Source organism: Carcharodon carcharias, chromosome 16, assembly GCF_017639515.1.
Source record: "Carcharodon carcharias isolate sCarCar2 chromosome 16, sCarCar2.pri, whole genome shotgun sequence".
Lineage (NCBI taxonomy): Eukaryota > Metazoa > Chordata > Chondrichthyes > Lamniformes > Lamnidae > Carcharodon > Carcharodon carcharias.
Genome location: NC_054482.1, coordinates 111,191,496 through 111,215,504, shown reverse-complemented (window position 1 = coordinate 111,215,504; position 24,009 = coordinate 111,191,496). Strand labels below are relative to the sequence as shown.

Below are 24,009 nucleotides of genomic sequence, written 5' to 3'. Positions count from 1 at the left end.
GACAATGCAGCATCTGAAAAGGCTGAAAGGGACCAATTTCAAAAGTATTCAAGTATTGTCACAAAGAATTCAGCAAAAATGGCAGATGCCTGAACTATTCATACTGTCTTCAATTCAACTTTGAAAAGCGCGCAGGAGCACGTTACTAGACTGACGGTGATTCACAGGTTGGCCAACACAAGGGAGTGGGAACAGTGGTCAGCAGTCTTTAGTGTAGAGAAACCCTGGAGCCAAAATGGGCACAGCAGGGTCCCACAAACTGCTACATAATCAAAATGAGACCATCTTAAAAGAAATGGCTGCAGAGGTTGTAAACTTCAAAAATTCCATAGATTCTGGGAAGGTCCCAGTGGATTGGAAAATTGCTAATGTAACACCTCCATTCAATATAGGAAGGAGGCAAAAAGCAGGAAACTATAGACCAGTTAACCTAACATCTGTCATCAGGAATATGCTAGAATCCATTATCAATTGGGTAATAGCAGGACATTGATAAAATCATAATACAATCAGGGAAAGTCAACATGGTTTTGTGAAAGGGAAACCATGTTTGACTTATTTATTAGAGTTCTTTGAGGAAGTAAGAAGCAAGGTGGATGAAGGGGAACCTGTAGATGTGCTATTATTGGATTTCCAAAAAGTATTTGATAAGGTGCACCTCCAAGATTACTGCACAACATAACAGCACATGGTGTAGATGATAATGTATTAGCATGGATAGAGCTTGGTTAGCTAACAGGAAGCAGAGTATAGGGATAGATGGGTCATTTTCGGGTTAGCAGGCACTAACGTGTGGACTACCACGCAGAGCAATGCTGGGGCTTCAACTATTTACAATCTATATCAATGACTTGGGTGAAGGGACCAAACGTACGATAGCTAAATTTGCCAATGACACAAAGGTCAAGGGGACATAAAGAGTCTACAAAGGGACTTAAAAAGGTTAAGTGAGTGGGCAAAAATTTGGCAAATGGAGTACAATGTGGGAAAATGTAAACTTGTCCACTTTGGCAGGAAGAATAGAAAAGCAGTATGTTATTCAAAAGGAGAGAGACTACAGGATTTGCAGCAAAGAGGAATCTGGGTGTCCCTGTACATGAATCACAAAGGTTAGTACACAGGTACAGCGAGTGATTAGGTAAGTAAATGGAATGTTGGCAGTTAATGCGAGGGGAATGGAATATAAAACTATGGAAGTGTTACTACAGTTGTATAGGGCTTTGGTGAGACCACATTTGGAGTACTGTGTACAGGTTTGGTCTCCTTACCTAAGAAAGGATAGAAACATATTAGAAGCAGTTCAGAGAAGGTTCACTCAACAGATTCCTGGGATGAAAGGGTTATCTTATGAGGAAAGCTTGAGAAGGTTGGGCTTAAACCCATTGGAATTTTGAAGAATGGGAAATGATCCTATTGAAACATATAAGATCCGGAGGGGACTTGTTAGGGAGGATGTTTCTCTATGTGGGAGAGTCTAGAATTAGGAGACACAGTTTAAAGACTAGGGGTCTCCCATTTACGACTGAGATGAGATTTTTTTTTTCTCCAGAGGGTCATTAGTATGTGGAATTATCTCCCTTAGAGAGCAGTGGAGGCTGGATCATTGAATGATTTAGATAGATTTTTGTTTGACAAGGGAGTCAAGGGTTATGGGGGAGGCAGGAAAAGTGATGGAGAAGGCTCGAGGGGTCGAATGGTCTCCTCTTGCTCCTAATTCTTGCGTTCTTGCATTGGGTTCTTGCGATAGAAGCAGATAATTTGTTTTTAGCGATGACAATTTAGCGTTAACTATTAGTCAGTATGCAGGGGAACTCCCCTGGTCTTTTTCAAAATTGCTCTGACATTCAAGCTGAGAGGACAGACATGGTCACAATTTAACATCTCACCTTAGAGACGATACCTCAAACAGCTCAACGCTTCAACTAGGCACTGCTAGATATTGTGGCAAATAGTGTAGATGCATTTGAGGAGAAGCTAGATAGGTACATGAGGGAGAAAGTAATAGGTTAAGACAAAGAGAGGTGGGAGGAGGCTTGTTTGCTGCAGTAACACCACATGGAATGATTGAGCCAAATTGCCTGTTTCCTCGATGCTTTGTTTAGAAGCCTTTCTTAAATGTGCTGCTCTCAGCTGTGGTTGCCACTTGATTACAGGCTTAAGCATTTGGAGTGGGGCTCGATCCCTCAACTTTCTTTCTCAAAAGATGGAAATGTTACCATTGAGCCACATGGCTCTCGTCTTCTGAGGTAGTGTCACTGGTGATCAATTTGACTGCCTTCTCAGCCCATAATGGCTGTCAGAAGCTGAACTAAACGTAGCAAGACTCAACAGAACAGCATCTGACGTTCAGTGTCAAACTACACCAGGAAGCCTGAATGGCTCACCATGCCAGAACTGCGAGATTACACCCATCAGGAAAGACTGAACAGGCCGCAGCTCTTTTCATTTGAAAGAGAAGGCTGAGGAAGGACCTGATAAAGGTTGTTGAAATTATGAAAGTGTTTGACAGGGGAGATGTTTCCACTTGTGTTGAGGAGTTCAAAATTAGAGGCCACAAGTGTAAGATAGTCACCAATAAATCCAGCAGGGAACTCAGAAGCAAGGTCTTTACCCAGGGAGTGGTGAGAATGTAAAACTCGCCTGCCAATCAGACCAGTTGTGCCAAAAAAATTGCAGATGTATTTAAAGGGAAGCCTGATAACACGCGAGAAAGCGAGGAACAGGAGGATATGTTGATAGGGTGCCATGAAGAGGAGTGGAGGAGGCTTGCGTGGACCGTTAACACAGGATGGAGCAGATAGGTGAATGGTCTGATTCTGTTGTGTAGACTTGATGTTACTTATGAACATAAGAACGAAGAGAAGGTGTAGGCCACTCAGCCCTTTGACCCTGCTCCGCTATTCAATAAGACCATGGCTGACCTGACTGTAAACTCCCGTCTACCCCCTTATTTATCAAGAATCTCTGCCTTGAGAACATTTAAAGACTCTGCTTCCACTGCCTTTTGAAGACGAGAGTTCTAAAGACTCAACCTCAGGAAGAAAAAATTTCTCATCTGTCTTAAATGGGCGACCCCTTATTTTTAAACAGTGACTCCTAGTTCTAGGTTCCCCACAAGAGGAAATATCGTCTCCACATCCAACCTGTCGAGACCCCTCTGGATCTTATATGTTTCAATCAAGTCGCCTCTTATTCTTCTAAACTCCAATGGATACAAGCCGAGTCTGTCCAACCTTTCCTCATAAGACAACCTGGCCATTCCTGACATTAGTCCAGTAAACCTTCTCTGAACTGCTTCAAATGCATTTACATCCTTCCTTAAATAAGGAGACCAGTACAGAACACAGCATTCCAGATGTGTTCTCACCAGTGTCCTGTACAACTGAAGCATAACCTCCCTACTTTTGTATTCAATTCCATTTGCAATAAATGATAACATTCTATTAGCTTTGCTAACTCAGTGCTTTGTTTCTAGGTCATTGTTGAATGAGCAGCTCTTAGCTGAGGTTGTTAATACTGGCTTCAAACTTACTCAATCTGAGCTGCGAGGGAAATAATGACAATGTCAACAATTGCTTACATTTATACAGCACCCCTAACATTGTAAAATTCCATGAGACACTGCACAAGAGCATTACCAGCCATAGAATGAGATATTAAGGCATTGTCTCCAAGTTCGATCAGGAGATAGATTACAAGCTTTTAAACAGGTGATTTCAATATGATGACAATTGTTGGCAAGAGCATGTGTGCTCATCAGGTGTGGACGAGACTGCGTATGACCATGGGGTCTGCCCAATGCTCACCACAGTCTGTAATTTAACACTCACTGTCTAGCTTAAGGCCAGAAGCCTAGTGTCACTTCGGCTGAGATACAGGGGGTGCTGCCTGCCCCTACAGAACAGTACTACAAAAGAGTCTGCACTTGCATGAGAAGGGGGAGAAGGGAACCGGGTGTGGGGTTATAAGGCAAAAAAAAAACTAGAGGAGAAGAGGTATCCTGCAACCACAATATTCCACACCCTGAATAATGTGGCTCATGGACCAAGAAATCGCACCGGATCTTGCCGCACTGAACCCGCCCTGAGATTCAACACGTTCAGAATTTCCAGCTTGGAAAAAGCCTTTAAATACTCATGGGGAAGCCTAATTAACAGCATCATGCTGTCTCTGAAGACTTGGTTCTCAAACAAAGACAGGTGAAGATACAAAAGAAAGCAGCACACACAGAAACGCACCACCTCCGACAAAGCACAAATCGGCACGCTGATGAATCCACACAAGAACTGACGTTCCAATCTCTCGAAGGGTTCATCGTTCCTAACGACACACAAACAGGAGAAAACAACAGCCTAGTGCACATCATGCTGATAAAAGACAAAAAATAAAAGAAAGAAAAAAGAGGGGGAAAGAAAAGTTTCACCACAGTAAGTCTGTCACAGCCGTGCAACTCCTGTAATGTGGTTTTGTGGTCTTCCTGGTATTTTACATGCAAGAGAAATAAGTTAGACTCTCTGGCTGTATTCAGTCCAATTTAAATAAGGTGTCCCCAAGGGTATCAGCCCATTAAGGGTCTAGACCTCCAGTTTCTCAATAATAATCCATTTAAACAAGATAAAGCACTGTGGAGGGAAAATGGCCAGGGACTAGCTGGCACTGTGGCCAGACATTCCTCACTAATAGAAGCATTGTCAGCATGACATGTAAGTGACCCAGAAGCACCACTGTATACGCAAAGTGTGCAGAAACCATTGTAAAAGCTGCTTAGTGTAGTGCGCGACTGATAGAATACAATCTCTACATTATGCTGCAGCCGTTCACTTCCTTCTCCCTATCCATTCTGAAAGCAATGGCTCTTTGTCAGGATATGACACAACAGATGTCTGGCCCTCTCCCCCCAATTCATCCACACGACCAGCAGGCGTGTCAGGACATTATGATCAGCAGCTTGATTTTCCTGGGTACTCTTCCTCTCCCTAACCTGGGACGGTCAATGTCAGGCTGCTGCACTGATGTGGGATTTGCTCAAAAGGCCAATTATCCATCCCCGCTTGCCCTTGAGGAGGTTGTGGTGAGCCACAATCTATGTGGTGTAGGTACACCCACAGTGCTGAGCACTGAGGTCTAGCTGCAGCAGGGGGACCTTGGAGGTAGCTCAGCTACAGTCTGCCTCTGGGATAATTCACCAATGGAATTACAAAGAGATATTATCCCAAAAAAATATTAGTAGGTTGAGTGAAAGGGCAAAGCCATGGTAATAGGTTTCAGTGTAGGCAAATAGGAAGTCATCTACTTTAGAGCTAATGAATAGGGTACTTTCTGAGTGGTGAAAAGCTGGCCCAAAGAGACTTAGTGGCCCATTTACATAGATTGTTAAAATGTCATGGAAAAGTACAGAAAAAAAATAAAAAGAAACCTAATGGACTTCTGGTCTTCATGTCTAGAGTACTACAATACAAGGGGGTGCTTCAGCTATACAAAGCCCTCTTTTGACCAAACCTGGAGTACTATGAACAGTCCTGGGCAGCACCCCTTTAAAAAGATACACTGGTCTTGGAGACAATGGCATAGATTTACCAGGGTGATACCTGGACTCCAATGGTTAAATTATGACACAAGATTGTGACACAAACTGAGGTCATATTCCCTGGAATTTGGATGAAGGTGTTATGCTATGGCAGGTGGTATTTGCCAGGCTGACCAAATCCACAAGGGAAACTTGGCCAAGCAACCACTACGATTTTACAATTTATATTTATTATGAGAAGGCTTGTGCACTGAAGTCAGAAGTAATGATGAGTCCACTACCACTTTTAGAGACTTTAAAAATTAATCTTTCATGTTATCATTATGACCAGCACTTTTGGGAAAAATCAATGTAATAAACTGGCCTTATTTATCTTGCCAGTTGCAAAACTCTTCCATGTCCGTTTAAAAATTAAACATTTCTCCACCTAACTAAAAATGCAAATTTCATTCACACCGTCTCTGCTGACCTCACTTCTTTGATAATTTAAACCTTGCAGTCTACCCGTCTCCAGCCCAATTAAATCAGCCACACACACACACACACACACACACACACACACACACACACACACACACACACACACACAAAACAAGCCTGCTTTAAAATATCCCATAATGACAGTTTCTTGACAAAGGGGTGATTTGATTGCCGATTTCAGGATATTTTAAGGCTAGTTCAGTCCCACTTCTGTGCATCACACCTTAGGAAGGAGGTGATAGCTTTGGAGAGGGTGCAGAAGAGATTTATTACAATGACTCCAGGGATGAAGGATTACAGTAAAATGAACAGAGTGTGTTGGGTTGGCTTCCTTAGAACAGAGAACGCTAAGAGGAGAACTGATAGAGGTGTTAATTCATAGTTTTAAAGTAAACGAAGTAAAACTGTTTCCTGCAGGGTTAATAGCTAGAGAGCACAGATTTAAGGTGACTGACAAAAGAAACAGAGGTGACAGAGAAAAAAGCTTTTCTCACTCAACGACTGGTTAGAAATGCACCGCCTGGTGACAGGATGGTGGTCGGAGATTCAATAGCAGCCTTCAAAAGGAAACAGAGTAGAGATTTGAAAAAAAAATTGCAGTTATACAAGAAAATAACGGGATGCGGAACGAACTAGATTGCTCTTCTAAAGGGCTGGCATGGTTCTTGATGGGCTGAATGACCTCCTTCTGTGCAGTACCATTCTATGGTACTGAGAGGAACTGACAGAATAGGTAGAAAGTGTTTCCACCGATCGGGCGGGGAGACTAGGATTAGGCGACAGAGCCTAAAACTTAGAACTTAGCCTTTCAGGAATGAAGTTAGGAAACATTTCTACACACAAAGAGTACTAGAAGTTTTTTTTATTCTTTCAAGGGATCTGGGTGTCGCTGGCAAGGCCAGCATTTGTTGCCCATCCCTAATTGCTCTTGAAAGGAGTGGTTTGCTAGGCCATTTCAAAGGGCCATTAAGAATCAACCATCTCACTGTGGAGTCACATGTAGGCCAGACCGAGTAAGAATAGACAAGGGAGTCAACAAGTATAGGGGGTAGACAGGAAATTGGAGTTGAGGCCACCATCAGATCAGCCAGGATCTTATCAAGTGACGGAGCAGGCTCGAGGGGCCGACTGACCTACTCCGGCTTCTAATTTGCTCGGTTGTAGTGAATCAGATGGGTCTTACAACAATCAATTAAAAGATTAATCAACTAAATTAAGATTCCACCAGCTGGGATATAAACCAGTGTCACCGAAGCATTAGCCTGGGTCCTTGAATTACGGTCAGTGGCATTCCCACCACGCCATCACCTCGCGACACTTTGAAGCTCACCTTCGCAAATGGCATTGATAATGGCTCTGCGTAACAAAAATCTAAGAGGTATGGGACAAAGGATCTCAAGATTGAATGGCAGAACAGGCTCAAAGGGCTAAATGGTCTACTCCTCTTCCTGTGTTCCTCACTGTGCTATCATCAAAGTACTAGCGCACGCAGAGTCTTAAGAACTTAGAAACAAGAGAAGGAATAGCACCATTTGGTCCTTCGAGCCTGCAATTCAGTGAGATCAGAGCTGATCTTCTATCTTAAATCCACCTTCCCCCACTATCCCTTTATTCCTTAATTCCCTCAGCACCCAAAAATCAGGCCTACTATTTTGAAGGAAACAATTTGTTTGATTGCAAGTCTGTGCTTTGTTTTGATATCCCAATCGTTAAATAACCTAATTTAAAAAATATTTAGATGCTGTGTCACATGGAATAATTGCAAAAAAAATTGTATGCAATGGCAGCAGGAGGGAAATCCTTTACAGGCTGCGAGTGGTTAAAATCTGGAATGCACTGCCACAGAGTGCAGCAGACAGGTTCAATCGAGGCATTCACAAAGGAGTTAGATAACTATCTGAAAAGGAAGAATGTGCAGGGTTACGGGGAAGAAGGCGGGGAGTGGCACTAGGTGAACTGTCCTTTTGGAGAGTCAGTATGGACATAATGGATTGAACGGCCTCCTTCTGCGCTGTAACAATTCTGTGAGTTGCATGGCTTTGTGATCATTAATTAAAAGCTAGAATTACTCCCCGGTAAAACATCCTTGAAGTCAAAGTCTGCATTTCAGCTGGGAACAATGAAGCTTTGTTAAGAACCTTTGCCTGTGTCTGTGGATCACACTAGCACATAGATGTAAAATCAAATCTGAACTCAACATCCTATGACTTACAAACAACAACGTCACAATAAAAATTAAATGTGTGTCAAAAGAAATGATTGGCAAAACTTTCCTTCCTGCAAAAAAATTTGCAGCCTTGGAGGGCAAACGTGGGCAGTGTCAACACCTCTGTGTCAACAGGGCTCAGTTGGTAGCGCTCCTCAGCTCTGAGTCTGAAGATTGTGAGTTCAAGTCCCACACTGGAATTTGAGCACAAAGGTCAAGGCTGAGAAGCCAGAACAATACTGAGGGAGTTTGGCACAGTGGAGGTGCCAATTTTTGTTTTGAGATGTTAAGCTGAAGTCTCAGCTGCACTCTGAGGTGAATGTAAAAGATCCCATGGCACTATTTCAAAGAAGGGAAAGGGAGTCCTGAGTAATATTTATCCCTTAATCAAAGTCACAGAAACAGATTAGGTGGTCATTATCACATGGCTACTTGCACAAATTGGCTGCTGCATTTCCTACTATACAGTCGTGACTACAGTTTGAAAGTACTGAATTGGCTGTCCTGTAGTGGTGAAAGGCGCTGTATAAATTATTTGCAAGTCCACCTGTCCTTTCTGTCATCCAGCAATATTACTGTCAGAGCAGCACGCAGCTAAAGCACACAAATGCGAGAACGTTCAACCCTATGTCCATTTAGTTTGCTGTCCTCAACCAGGACAAAGGATAGATCCTCAATTTGGTTTCAGCATGCCTGGTCTAAGGAGTTGTTCTTACATACCAGTTCCTGACTTCTGGGCCCCCCACATCTGATGGCAAAGCCAAGATGAACTTTTCAGCTTTGCCAAACCAATGGGAAAGATCCAATGGCAAAATAGATGTCAGCCTCCAATCTTAATAGAATCTATATAGTTTGCACTCGGCTTGCCACTGAGTGATAGTTCATTGGATAGTTCATTATCACCAGAACAACTGTTAAATTTCACTTATTGGCCGTGGAGGTATTGAAAGCAAGCGAAAGAGGGTTTTAAATGTGAGGCGTTGCACAAATACAGGGGAGAATGGTGATGGGGACATAACAAATAGGAATATACCATTCAGCCCCTCGGTGTCTGCTCCACCATTCAACTAGATCACCGCTGATCTCCTACCTCAATGCCATTTTCCCTGCACTATCCCCATAACCCTTGATACCTTCAATATCTAGAAAAACACTGACCTCTGTCTTGCAGATACTCACTGACTGAGCCACCACAGACCTCTTGGGTAGAGAATTGTAAGGGTTCAACACCCTCTGAGTGAAGAAATTCTCCCTCATCTAAGTCCTAAATAGCCTGCCCCTTATTCTGAGACTTTATCCCCTGGTTGTGGACCCCCCCCCTCCAGCCAGCAGAAACATCCTTCCTTCATCTACCTGGTCGAGCCCTGTAAGAATTTTGTATTTTGAATTTTCAACTGTATATTGAATTTTCTCCTTTAGTAAGGGGACTTGCTGCAAGTTAGGATACAGGCAATAGATAAACCCCAAATATAAGTGCAGAAATTAATCTTGTGAGCACATTTACAAATGACAACTTTGCCACACTGTTAACACTGAACAGCAAGATCTGGATCTTACCTTTCGTAAACGGTAACCACCCACTGAGGACAATAAAGCACCACAGGGCCCAAAGTTTCCAGACAGATGATGACATCTTCTTCACCATTAATCTGTTTTTTTTGGCAGACACTGTTTAACACATCTGGTTACTGATGTTTTGTGCAACAGATGCTAATGGTTTGCTTCATTACTCTTCATGTCTAAAATAAAGAAACAATACAATCTGTTACTACTGTAGCATCAATCAAAGTACATGGGAAGCATCATTTGTCCAATTAAAGATCTTTAAAGAATGACCTACTGTTGGAACAATGCATCTTGCGGCCCAGTAGTGGGGAAAATGCTAGAGTCTATTATAAAAGACGTGGTAACAGAACACTTGGAAAGCATTAACGGGGTTAGACAAAGTCAGCGTGGGTTTATGAAAGGGAAATCATGCTTAACTAATCTACTGGAGTTTTTTGAGGATGTGACTAATGGAATAGATAAGGGAGAACCAATGGATGTGGTGTAATTAGATTTCAAGAAGGCTTTTGATAAAGTCCCACATAGGAGGCTAGTGGGCAAAATTAAAGCACATGGGATCAAATATACTGGCATAGATTGAGAATTGGTTGACAGACCAGAAACAGAGAGTGGGAATAAATGGGTCTTCTTCCAGGTGGTAGGCGGTGACTAGTGGTGTACCGCAGGGATCAGTGCTTGGGTCCCAGCTATTCACGATATATAAAAATTACTTGGATGAGGGAACCAAATGCAATATTTCCAAGTTTGCTGATGACACAAAACTGGGCGGATTGTGAGTTGTGAGCAGGATTCAAGAGGCTTCAGGGCAATTTAGATAAGTTGTGTGTGTGGGCAAACACATGGCAGATGCAGTATAACGTGGATAAAGGTGAAGTTATACGCTTCAGTGCGAAAAACAGAAAGGCAGAGTATTAATTCAATAGTGATATATTGGGAAATATGGATGCACAAAGGGATCTGGGTGTCCTTGTACACCAGTCAATGAAAGTAAATAGGCATCAAGCAATTAGGAAAGCAAATGGTAGGTTGGCCTTCATTGCAAGAGGATTTGAATTCAGAAGTAGGGATGTCTTACTGCAATTATATAGGGCCTTGGTGAGAACACATCTGGAGTATTGTGTGCACTTTTGGTCTCCCTACCTAAGAAAGGATATACTTGTCATAAAGGGAGTGCAGCCAAGGTTCACTAGGCTGATACTGGGGATGGCAGGACTGTCGTACGAGGAGAGATTGGTTTGACTGGGCCTATATTCACTAGAGTTTAGGAGAATGAGAGGAGATCTGATTGAAAGGCATGAAAATCGAACAGGGCTAGACATACTGGATGCAGAGAGGATGTTTCTCCTGGTTGGGGAGTCTAGAACCAGAGGCCACAGTCTCAAGATATGGGGCAGTCCATTTAGGACTGAGATGAAGAAAAATTTCTTCACTCAGAGGGTGGTCAAACTGTGGAATTCTCTACCATAGAAGGCTGTGGAGGACAGGTCACTGAGCATTTTCAAGAAAGAAATTGATAAATTTTTGGATATTAGGGGCATCAAGGGGTACGGAGAGAAAGCGGGAATATGGCATTGGGATAGAGGATCAGCCATGATCATACTGAATGGCGGAGCAGGCTTGATGGGCCAAATGGCCTACTCCTGCTCCTGGTTTCTATGTGTGGATGAAAGAAGCCATCTTTGAGGGCTACTCATTAAAAGAAATCCTTTCAATCTCTTCTGAACACTCAGTAGCTTAAACTGAGCTATGCAGGCCAAAACGTCACCATCCCAGTGGCCAGGGGGGCCGTAAGGACCCCAGATTTGGCCTCTGGATCGGTCAGCTAAGGGGGAGTAAGGAATGGATAAATTAGAAAGGATGACTCTGAAGAAGTCATATTGGACTCGAAACGTTAACTCTGTTTCTCTCTCCACAGATGCTGCCAGACCTGCTGGAACTTTCCAGCACTTTCTGTTTTTATTAGGAGCAGGAGTAGGCCATTCGGCCAAGCGAGGCTGCTCTGCCATTCTGTAAGATCATGGCGGATCTGATTGTGGCCTCAACTCCACTTTGCTGTCTGCTCCCCCCATAACCCTTGACTCCCTTGTCGATCAAAAATCTGTCCAACTCAGCCTTGGATGCATTCAAAGACCCAACCTCCATTGCTCACGGGGGGAAGAGAATTCCAAAGACTAACGACGCTCTGACAGGAGAAATTCTTCCTCATCTCCAAATGGGAGAACTCTGTTTTTAAACTGTAACCCCTAAGTCTGGACTCTCCCACAAAGGGAAACACCCTCTCAGCATCTACCTTGTCAAGTCCCCGTATGGTCTTATATGTACAATAAGATCCAATAAGACACAGATAGCTGTTGGGGCCAGGGATCAACTGAAAAATTCAAAACTGGGATCAGTAAGATTTTTTGTTAAGGAAGGGGTATTAAGGGGTATGGAGCCAAGGCAGGCAAATGCTTTTGAGATACAGATTAGCTGTGATCACAGCAGAACCAACTTGAGGTGCTGAACGGCCTAATTCTGATCCTACATCCCTGAAGTGCATGGCACCCCGCAGTCAACCAAGACTGCCAAAGCCTCACCCACAGTGTTCCTATAACACACGACAGGAGCGGTTCAAGAAGGCGACTCGCCACCACCTTCTCAAAGACGGCTAGGGATGGGAAATAAATGCTCCTCTAGCCCGCGCGCCAGCATCCCATGAATGAATAAACTAAAAAAGGGCAGTCTAAATGCTGTCTCCATTCCAAACTCTCCATGTGCCTGTGTGAAGGTCATTTGAATTGACAGCAACTTGCATTTATACAGCCCCTTTAACACAGTCACAAGGCACTTCAGAGCAGGGTCATCAGCTAACGTGTGGCACTGAGCCACATGAAGAAATAGGACTGATGATCAGAAGAGATAGATTATTTTTTAAGAAGTGTCCAAATGTAGAAGAAGCAAGCAAGAGGGTCAGAGGGAGAGAAACGGAGGGGCTCAGGGAGAGAGAACTTAAGGCAGAGCCACAAATAATGCAGTAAGTACTGGAGAGACAGCATTCTCCTGCAAGCATTCTCCTACCAAGCAATCAATACAGAAACTTGGGAGGGTAAATAAAAGCCTCCTGATTGATCAACCATGCAGGTCCATGTGAAAATAACTCTGCAAACAAACTAACCTCTAATGGAGCTTCCGAGGATCCTGCGCTTATTGAGAAATGGGGAGAGACTGGTGACAGAAGTGGCTTTCAGACCATGTAATTGGGGACTGAACTAGCTACAAAGACAGCCAGTCTAGCAAACAAATAAACAAACAGGTAATGCATATCATGTTCCTGCAAGTCAATCTAAAGGTGGATCACTGCTGGTATTTCAGCCTCCAGTGACCTGGCTCTCTGTGGACCACCTTCGACTGACTGGCAACAATCCTTTCTTGCTGATGGGAGCATTTTACAGGCAGGAGACTGATCAGATATCACAGAGTGCAACTACTTAGGAAGTTTTTAGCTGCAACCCGATCCCTCGCTCTGTGTGTTTAGACTGGCTCCCTTGTTTCCCTAACTCTTCTCCTCTCCAAGCTCCTTCTATTGTTGCGCCCCCAACCTTTACTGACCCCAGCAAATAAGTAAGTCAAAACAAACAACGGAGACAACATGAAAGTATGACTCTGAAAGCTATACAATGAGAGGGAGTTAGGCAGTCAGAATGTGCCCCAGTTAAAGGAAATTCTTTGGCCGGGCAAACACTGGGAAGCGACTATGGGACATTTGACTTCCCTTTGTGACGCACCTTATGAACAATTCAAAGTATTCATGCAGTCAGAACCCATGAAGAGATATGGTCTGTCGAAGATATGTCATCAAAATGGTGGCCATCTGGGAGAGAGGAACCTTTAGTGATCCGACTCCAGAGCCTCGAACACAAAAGTTTAGGCTAAAGCTCCCAGTGCAGTAGCTGAGGGAGTGCTGCACTGTTAGAGCTGCTGTCTTTTGGATAAGAGTTGAAACCAAGCCCTATGTCGCCTCTCAGATGAGCATCAAGAATCCTATGGCTTAATTTTGAAGAGGGGCAGCAGGGGATTTCTCCCTCGTGACCTGGTCAATATTTGTCCCTCAAATCAACATCATTGAAGACAGATTATCTGACCATTATCGCATTTCTTTTTGTGGGAGCTTGCTGTGCACAAGTTGGCTGCAATACTTTCTACATTGCTACAGTGATTACACTTCAAAAGTGCTCCATTGGCTGCAAAGTATTTTGGAATATCCTGTGAAAGGCACTATATAAATGAAAGTCTTTCTTTGGTATAATGGACGTTACACATTTCAGCTCCCCATCTTCCTTTGGGTACACTGACTCCCAACAAATGCCAATCTCCCAATATTGACACAGCAATCAAAGGGACACGTTCTCCAGTACTATTGCCATTTTAACTGAGAGGCCCCAGCAGCTGTTCCTGCTTTGTGCTGTGTTGCCAGATCTTGCCTGTTGAGGCTTGACTTGACTTCAAAGCCCCTGGGCAAGGGAAGGGAAAAGTTAGTCACGGTTCTGGTTCTGGACTCTAGGTCCTGATGGGAAACAGCAAGTGCAGATAGTCAATGAGAACCGCATCAGACTTAGCCATCAATTTCTCGTACAAGAAGTACTCAGGTAATTGTTCGAAATTTGTTTCACTGAAATTTCAGGACACCTGTCCTTCTAATACTCTCCAATACATCAGAGCTCTGTCACCTTGGCAATACTTTGCGAAGTGTCCTTCATACACCCAAGCCTTCCCATTCCGCCTCTCTCGCGCCTTAGAAAAATGTCTTCCCAAGTCCTATACTAGAACTTCCCCGATAGATTCTCCTGATGTGTTTGGCGAGATTACCAGAGAAATTATGTCAATAGTCATTGATGGTGCCCTGCGGGTGGAAATTTCACCAATCCTCTTCCTACATTATGGCAAGAAATCCAGGAACTTCCGTGGAAATTCTACCCCAAGATCTTCTCAACAGTCCTGTCCACTTATCCACACAGACTCTGCTGCCCAGCACTTGTCTGATCATCTGCGAAATGCTTCAGGGCATTTACAGTTAGGTTGCCAACTCTGGTTGGATAGATTCCTGGAGGTTTGATCTCATGGTCTTCTGCCCAGACCCTCAGAAAGCTTTTTTTTTTTAAAATCGTTACCTCCCCATCCCCGATATTTAGTAATTAATACGTGAAACTGTTGAAAGATAACGTGATAATAACTCAGAACTCTTAAAAATTCCCTCGTGATTTTACTCTCAGATTGTTCATAAATCCTGGAAACCACAGGGCAATCCTGGAAGGTTGACCACTCTGTTTAAGGAACTAAAACAATGACTTGCATTTATATAGCACCCTGTACTTAGTAAAACAACCCCAGGTGCTTCACAGCCAAGAGCGGAAGCTGGGCAAGCCATTTAAGGAGATACTGGGACAAGTGATCAAAAGAGGTAGATTTTAAGGAGCACCTTAAAAAAGGAGGAGGGAGGGGTAGCGAGGTTTAAAGGAGGGAATTCTACAATTTAGGGACAAGGCAGCTGAAGGCATTGTCAAAAACAGTGGAGCAATGAACAAATCTGGGATGCGGAAGAGACCAAAGTGGAGGAGCAACGGGGATCTTGGAGGAGGGTAGGTGCAAGGCCATGGAAGGATTTGTAAACAAGGATGAGAATTTTAACATGAAGCCATCGTCAGACAGGGAGTTGATGTAGGTCAGTGAGCAGAAGGGCGATGGGTGAACAGGATTTAGTGCAATTAGGCTGCAGGCAGCAGGGTTTTGGATAGAAATTGTGACATTAGAGCAAGCTGATGATGCTGTTATCATCCTTTGCTTTGAAGCCAAACACACTTTACTTTTCCATTCTACTGAGCAGCACATTTTAACCATCTCGAGCGAGTGGACATAAAAGTACTTTTTGATGGGAAAAGAAGTGTTTTGCTTTAGAAATGATAAGAGCTGTAGACTCCATTTGTCGCTATTTGAACATAATATAATTAATTCTACAGCTCCTGTGCACACAAACTACGCAGCAGAAAGTTCCCGTGGCGAGTGAAATGGAACTGCCAAAGTAAACAAAGCAAGAGAAGGCAGGAAATCTAAAACTGCTTTCAGAGTGAATCTTGTGCCTCAACTTCTGACACTTCATTACAAATGCTGCCACTGGGTTTCACTTGAACTTGGAACCATTTGAGTAGCAAATAATGGGGAATCACGACAGGAATGGGCATGGGCCAGTGCTTCTCAAATTGGGGTCCGCGCAGATGTTCCGGGGGTCTGTGAAGTAATGTGGTGGCAGGGTGCAGCCTCCACACCTGAAATACAGAGTGAGCTGACTGCCTCGCCCTGGAGGGCAGTTCAGGGAGCAGCGGTGAGAGCAGCACTAATGTAAATACCTGTTTTAATAAAAACATTATTGAAACCCTCCTTACATGCAGCACTTGCGTTGTATGAGAATTATAATTCAGATGGAAGGTCCAAAGTTACAAATCCATTTGAAACGCAGTCTTTCATTTTGAGAGACACCAGCCTAGGCTTTGAGCTCTGAAATTCTCTCTCTACACTTCTCTGCCTCTCCTCATCTCTCCACTTTTAACATGTTACTTAAAACCTACCTCTTTGACCAAACTTTCGGTTATCTGCCCTAATATCTCCTCCTTTGTCTCAGGGTAAATTATTGTCCTGATAATGCTCCTGTGGAGCGCCGAGAGACATTTTACTGCTTTTAGCTTTGCTACATAAATGCAAACATTTGCTGTTGTATAACTTTAGATTCCCCTGGCAGCTGGAGAATGGGGTAATAACCCAAAACCCTTCAACAACCAGGCAGGTCACTTGTCCAGAACATTACTTGGAGCAACTGGAAAGATTTGGTGAAATTTCCAAAATTTAGACCTTTCACCACCAGTGGCCCACCTTGGAAAATTAACCTTTTTATTATCTTTCAAACATCAACAGTCTCTGCTGCTTGTTTCCAACATTCTTCATTACTTTTCTTCAAATTTCCAAATCTGAGTGCCCCTCTTTCAACACTTAAATCCACTGATGAGATGTTAAAGCAAGGCCTCCACTCAGGTGCCCGCAAAGGATCCTCTAGCCATGCCAACTCAAAGACGAGCAGGGGCTTTCTCCCCCATAATCTGGCTAATATGGACTCAATCAACATCACAAAGCGGACTCGAAGCATTGGCTGTGTTCCTCTCTGCAGATGCTGTCAGACCTGCTGAGTTTTTCCAGGTATTTTTAGTTTTGTTTCTGATTTCCAGCATCCACAGTTTTTTTGCTTTTATGTTAGCGTTTTTGATAAGATTGTTCAGGAAGAAAGAATGCAGAATGCAGCTGACGTATTCAGCTCAAGGTATACGCAAATAAGACAGTTACATCAGACAGCTTACTCAGAAACAGAAGCAGAATGTATTCCAGAATGTTATTACTTTAAGGGTAATGTTTTAATGAGAAAAGCGTGGCCTTACCACGTTTCAGCAAATGAAAGCTGTTATACCATTTAGATATAGAAATGAGATTTTGAGGAGTCCAATAGGGGTACATTTAGGAATTAGAAAGACCCTGGCAAAAACACAAAAACATTTTTATTGTCCTGGATTGCATAGAGATGTAGTCAAATTCTGTATAACATGTCACACATGTCAGGTGATAGAGAAACCACAAGCAGTGATTGAGTCGGCACTTATAATTCCAATTCCAGCATTTGAGGAACCTTTTACATGATTGATTGTGTAGGACCCCTATCTAAGACTAAAAGTGAGATCAGTACTTACTGACAATTATGGATGTGTCTCCGGGATTTCCTAAAGTGATACCTTTGAGAAATATTACAATAAAGAGATTTGTAGAAGAATTGACTAACTTTTTTTAACAAGATATGGTTTCCCAAAAGAAATACAATCAGATCAGGGTTCAAATTTCACGTCACAGCTGTTTAAGGAAGCAATGAATAGTTTGGGGATAAAACAGTTTAAGTCAACAGCTTACCATCCTGAATCACAAGGGGCTTTGGAAAGATGTCACCAAACTTTAAAAACTGTGATGAGGGCGGAAAATCAAGATTATCCATAGGATTGGGTGAGGGAATTCCATTTCTATTATTTGCTATTAGGAACACTCCTAATGAATCAACTGGTTTTAGCCATTTTTAAACTGGTTTATGGTCACAAGGTAAGGGGACCACTGCGCTTGATTCATGAGAAATTGGTGGGTCAAAATTCAGAAACTACTCTCCGGGATTAGTATCAAATTTCAGAGAAAGATTGGACAGAGCATGTGAGATATCACAGCAAGTGGTGAAAGTGAAGGCAGGCAGCTACAGCTCACAGTTTTGTTGCTGGGGAAAAAGTGCTAATTCTGTTTCCAGTACCGAGTGACTCGTAAAGGCAAGGTTTGGTGAATCTTACAGGCTTGAAAAGAAATTGAGTGAAGTAAGTTATTTAATAAATACTCCAGATAGGAGAAAGCAGATAGCGTGCCATGTAAATATTCTTAAAAAGTACTTTGACAAGAAAGAGGACCAAAAGGAGGTGCTAATGGTGCTAGATAAGGAGAAAAAGGTAGAAATGCAGGATTCTGAAACTGATTTTCCTCTAATCAAATTGGAGAATGGGGGGGGCACTTGAAAATCTAAATGTAATATTGAGTTACTTTCCGGACAAGTGTCAAAGTGATTTGGCGAAGCTATTGCAGTCACACAAAGCTATTTGTGGAATAAGCTGGGGAAGACAAATTTAGCCACGCATGATGTATGTGTAGAAGTTCCACCTTCAAAAAGGCAACATTCTTATAGATTAAATCACAAGTACAGAAAGAAATTGACTTCATGCTTCAAAATGATATCATTGAGTCTAGTTGCAGTAGCTGGAGTTTGCCTATTGTGCTGGTACAGAAACCAAATAGAACACAATGACTGTGTGTGGGCTATTGAAAGGTGAATGCGGTGACAAAAGCGGATTCATATCCTATACCATGGTTGCAAGATTGCATTGAGAAAATGGGACAATCAAAATTTATCACAAAGATTGACTTGCAGAAAGGATATTGGCAAGTACCATCATCGGAGAGAGCAAAGCAGATATCGGCTTTTGTGATACCAGATGGACTATATCAGTTTAAAGTTATGTCATTTGGTGTGAAAAATGTACCTACAACATTTCAAAGACTGACAAATAAAGTAATTGCAGGACTGAGCAATTGTGCTGTTTATATTGACGACTTAACAGTTTTCAGTCACACGTGGGAGGTGCATTTATAACATCTGGAAGAATTGTTTTGCCGATTACAAGATTTGGTGATGCGCTTGGCTAAAAGTGCATTTGCAAAAGCGCAAGTCATATATCTGGGCCATATCAATTGGATATGGTAAAGTGGGTCCGAGGGATGTGAAAGTCAAGGCTAATGTGGATTTCCCAGTGCCTACAACAAAATTTGGTACAAATTTCTGGTAAAACCCACTCATGCCCAGAAATCTCAAAACTTTTGAGATTTCTGGGCATGAGTGGGTTTTACCAGAAATTTGTACCAAATTTCAGCAGTGTGGTTGTTCCATTGACTGAGCTATTAACAAGGGATAAGAAGTTTCAATGGACAGAGGAGGGTCAGAAGGCATCTGACAGTTGAAAAACTGAATGGATTACACCAGTTTTGGCAGTACCCAATTATGCCAAGCAATTTAAGTTGGACCTTGACGCAAGCGATATTGGCATTGGAGCCATATTGTTACAAGAAGATGACACTGGTGTTAGCATTGCAGCATTTTGAGATTTAAGTGGCAAACAATTTGTCAGAAACAATTGTTTATACAGACCACAATCCTTTAAAGTTTCTGGACAAATTTCGAGACAAAAGTGCGAGCTATTCAGATGGAGTTTATTACTGCAACAACTTAATCTACAGATTATACATGTTGGCTGGATGAGAAAATCTGAGTTTGAAGCTGAAAGGGAAAAATCAGGACACTGGGCTGGAATGATTTCTATTGATACCAAGGATTTATATATATAGCCTTATGTTAATGCATGCATCTGGTAATGTAATAGTGTGGGTATATAGATATGTATATGAAATAATGTAAAATGGGTTAAGAAAATGGAGCTTTTTAAAATTATGACGGTTCATTTTTCAGTAAGGAGGGTGGTATCATAAAAATATAATAATTTTCATAATATTATTGTAATTTATTGTAAAGGTAGGTTAATGGTGGAGTTTGGATTAGTTTGTGTGTGTGTAGGTGTGGGTGTGTGTGTGGGTTTTAATTGAATTGCAGACAGCTGGTCTGGGTGCTTTGATGTATCAGAAGAGAAGCTAGGTTTGAATTGCTAAATACATAAACATGGCTGAAGTTTTAGAATGTGAAGTGTGAAGAATATTTGCATTTTTAGCTAAACCAGAGTTGTGAATTTCAAAGAGATGGTAAAGTGTTACACCTAGCCAACGGAGGCTAAGCCAAACAGTGTTTATTTTCCCAAAGATTACCGTTAACATGAGTGCTACGAAGATTTGTATTATGGAAAAAGTAAAGTTGCAAAGAAATATTGGGACAATGGGATTTACATTAAAAAGGGAGAAACCTGTATAAAGGAGATGAAGTTACGTGTAAAGAGAACGCATTTTAAGATCTAACAAGCCTGAAAAGACTCCAGCCTCTAGGTACCAAGCTGCTGTCTCCAGGAACCGAAGTTAAGAGAATTCATTTTAAATATCACTGTGTGCTTTGCCTGGGTCTGTTGAAATCTACATTGTTTTACTGTTGCCTTAACGGAGGTATAACTGGGAGCTAGATTAATTAGGGGGTTTGGAATTATCATGGTAGTATTTTGTAGACCTATGTATGTGATTAAAATAATTTCTTTTATTAATAAATGTTTAATTTACTTTTGTACAAAACCTCTAAGAGTCAGTGGACTTATTACTACTAAATTCAAGATCTATACCTCAAAACAAAAATACAAATTGCAAAAACAATTGTGGCGGCTGTTTCAAGTTTCCCTCTGGGATTTGCGCAGTTCAGCATTTACCATCCACTGTGCCATTACATAACTGACTAGAATTTAAACTCATTGGGAAGAGAGGGGCCTTCGTTGCAGGCACCACCAATCATGATGCCACTGAATAGAGGGTATGGACATCAGGATGCACCTAAGAAGTCGGGGCACTTTTCTCCATTAGGCTTGAGAAGATTAAGAGATAACCTGAAAAGAGGTCTTCGGGATTATGTAGAGCTACGGTGAGGTAAATAGTGATAAGATTGTTTCTCCAGTTGAAAAGGATGTAATGAGAGGAAACAAATTTACCATAGTCACTAAAGGGAAGGTTAGTAAAAATGTTCTTTAGACAGAGGGCAGGAATCATCCCAGATTTGCACAAAATTTGGCAGCGGGCGGGAAACATGCCAGTTTACCCGCTTGCAGCAATGGTGGGTTTTCACGCTGTATCATCCCATTCCCACCTCATTAATTGTGCAGCCAAAGGAAATATGCTGTCTTGCTGGTGGGCAGCCTCCGATTTGTCCGCTATGCGGTTACCTTGCTGCTTCCTCACGCAAGGCGCCATATTTAAACTGCAGCTGTGTGCACACTTCTCAATGCCTGCAGCCCTAGACTGCCCCAGAGAAGACAAGCCAAGAAGAGTTCAGTCCCCCAATTCAGTGACACATCCCTGGGATGCCTTCTGGACACCATGGATGCCTGCCACAATGTCCTCTACCCCCGCTCTGGCTGTCAGTCTCATCACTCCGCCTTGGGAGGCAATGACAGAGGTGGTCAGTGCCAATGATGTACACAAGAGGTTGGCCACCCTGTACAGAAAACGATGAACGACGAACGATTTCATCTGTGCCATTAGGGTACGGCAAACATCTTATCACTCTAACCTCACACACTCACATGGCCATCACACATTCACTGGCATCTCACTCACTGCCAGCTCAAGGGGCATCACCACTCACTCTCTCACACACACACCCTCACATCTCAATTTGGCCTCATCTCCTCTGGAGACTGCCTCCTCACTATATTTAAGCCACTCACATAGATCAACATATGCCCCACACACATACTCTGGGATACCCCACCTTCCCCAGTACAGCCCTCGCACCCTGCGAGGCCTCTTCCCTTGCCTGAGGCCACTTTGCCCACTTCCCCAAGCAAGCCCTCGCCCAGCAGCCATTCAAAAGCCACCCTCACCTTACGTCTGATCTGGTAAGTACAGACTGGCCCGTGAGCCCCTCTAAAAGTGATGTGGTGCTGCCTGTGAAGCCTGGCGCTGATGACTGTGAGTGCTGCAAGGTAGGCAAACAAGCCTCAAAGTCCCGAGTGAAGTGCAGCCTGCCAGGTGCACATTGTTTATCTACAGCTGTGAAACACATCGGCATGGTGCGCAGATGATCCAACGTTGGGGAGGGTGATTCCGGTGATCAGGGCTTATAATAGGTGCTAAAATATTGAAACTAGGTTCCCGACGTGTGGCGCAGGGAATTGCTACCTGCCAATGGTAAGTGGAGTGGATGATGACAAACTGGTTTCACGACAGTGCGAAACCGCTTTATGGCCTTCTCACCATATTGTTCCCCGCCCACCATGGCCCGTGATGTAATCGGGGCTGGAAAATTCCGGCCCAAGAGTTGTTAAGACTGCGGAGTCATCTGCCCATAAATCAATGCAGAAATTGTTGCTGGGAACTCCTCTTTTAAAAGAGAATTAGGCAGATGCTTGAAAAAGAGGTATGGGGACTGAGTGGGAAAATGAAAACAGGCTACGGGGCTTGTGTGGACCTGGGTGAAGGTTCTGTAGCAAGCTTTGACTCTTTGATGCAAAAATAATTCTGAGCAATCTCAGTTGCTAAATAGGCTGCATAAATGAGCACTTTCTTGGCAGAGCCTGAAACTCAAGACTCTTCTGCTGGCTTTTTGAATAGTCAAAACCTTCCCTCAATTTCTATTTGCTCCAAATTATAAATAAAGAGCGTTTCTGGATTTTAAAGCTGCTTAAAACCTACCTCTCTGACCAAGCAAATAAGTGGGATTAATTGGATAGCTCATCTGAAGAGCTAACACAGACAGGCATGCTGGTCTGAATGATCATCTCTGCTGCATCATGCTATGATTCAACTATGCATCACCACCACATCTCTCGACCCCTCCACTGTCTCTAAGTTGTCTCACTGCTTGTCCAATATTCAGTCCTGGGAGTGTGGAATTTTCCTCTTAAGCATTGGGAAGGTTAAAGCCATCGACTTCAGTGCTCCAGAGCTATCGACTCCAACCCTCTCCCTGGCGACTGTCTGAATAAGACCATTCACAACCTTGGCATCCCGCCTGACCCTGGATTGCACTACCAACCACCTATGCACACGATTGGCAAGAGCACAGACCTACTCCATGGCACCGCAGGACTCTGCCTTTGTCTCAACTCATCTGCTGCTGAAGTCCTCATCTGTGCCTTTGTTACATCTCAAAGTGACAATTCCAATGCTCTCCTGGGTGTTCTCCCATCTTCCATCCTCTACATAATTGAGCTCATCCAAAGCTCTGCTGCCCATGTCCTAGCTTGTACCGAGTCTCGTTCACCTAAACCACCTGCTTACTGACCAACATTGGTTCCCAGTTAGACATTGCCTCTGTTTAAAATTCCCATCCTTGATTTCAACTCCCTCCATGGCCTTGTCCTCCCTGCCTCTGTAGCATTCTTCAGTCCTACAACCCTCAGATCTCTGCATTCCTCTAACTCCGGCCTCTTGCACACCCTCGATTTTAATAACTCTGCCAATGGCAGCCATGCCTTCAGCAGCCGAGGCCCTGAGCTCTGGAATTTCTTTTCTAAACCCTCCCTGCCTCACCAACAATGCCCACATCGCATTAATGCATTAAAAAAAAACTCCTTCTTCAAGATACTCCTTAAAAGCTACCTTTTTGAACAAGCTTTTGGTCCACCTGCCCTAATATCAGCTTAAGCGGCTTGATATCAAATTTTGTTTGTTGACACTCCTGCGAAGCGTCTTGGGGGTGTTTTATGATGCAATGGTGCTATACAAATGCAAGTCGTTATAGTTCCAAGCTTTCAGGCATTGGAAAGGCAAATGCAATTAACTGTACAGGTTAACCGGGGTGACCCAGTCTTAAAGTGAAAAGAAAAAGTTAAGTTCCATGCGCCCCGTTGGGTTCTCTCTGTGAAGTGGTGCTTCAATGGTACAGTAAAGTCTGGAGTAATGTATGACATGTATCCACGTACCAGGCACACGG

The 24,009-nt window shown here is 43.1% G+C and overlaps 1 protein-coding gene across 3 annotated transcripts in view; it reads right to left on the bottom strand.

Annotated features, from left to right (window-relative positions):
- The window catches only part of adgrl2a (adhesion G protein-coupled receptor L2a), a 639,330-nt gene that overhangs the window by 317,473 nt on the left and 297,848 nt on the right, over window positions 1-24,009 (bottom strand). For 2 of the 3 annotated variants that reach the window (XM_041208140.1, XM_041208142.1), the window contains exon 3: window positions 9,771-9,952. The exons of the other annotated variant lie outside the window; for it this stretch is intronic. In XM_041208140.1, coding sequence (XP_041064074.1) covers window positions 9,771-9,858 — 88 coding nt within the window. In that variant the 5' untranslated portion in view covers window positions 9,859-9,952. The remainder of the gene's footprint in view (window positions 1-9,770; window positions 9,953-24,009) is intronic. 3 annotated transcript variants of the gene reach the window in all.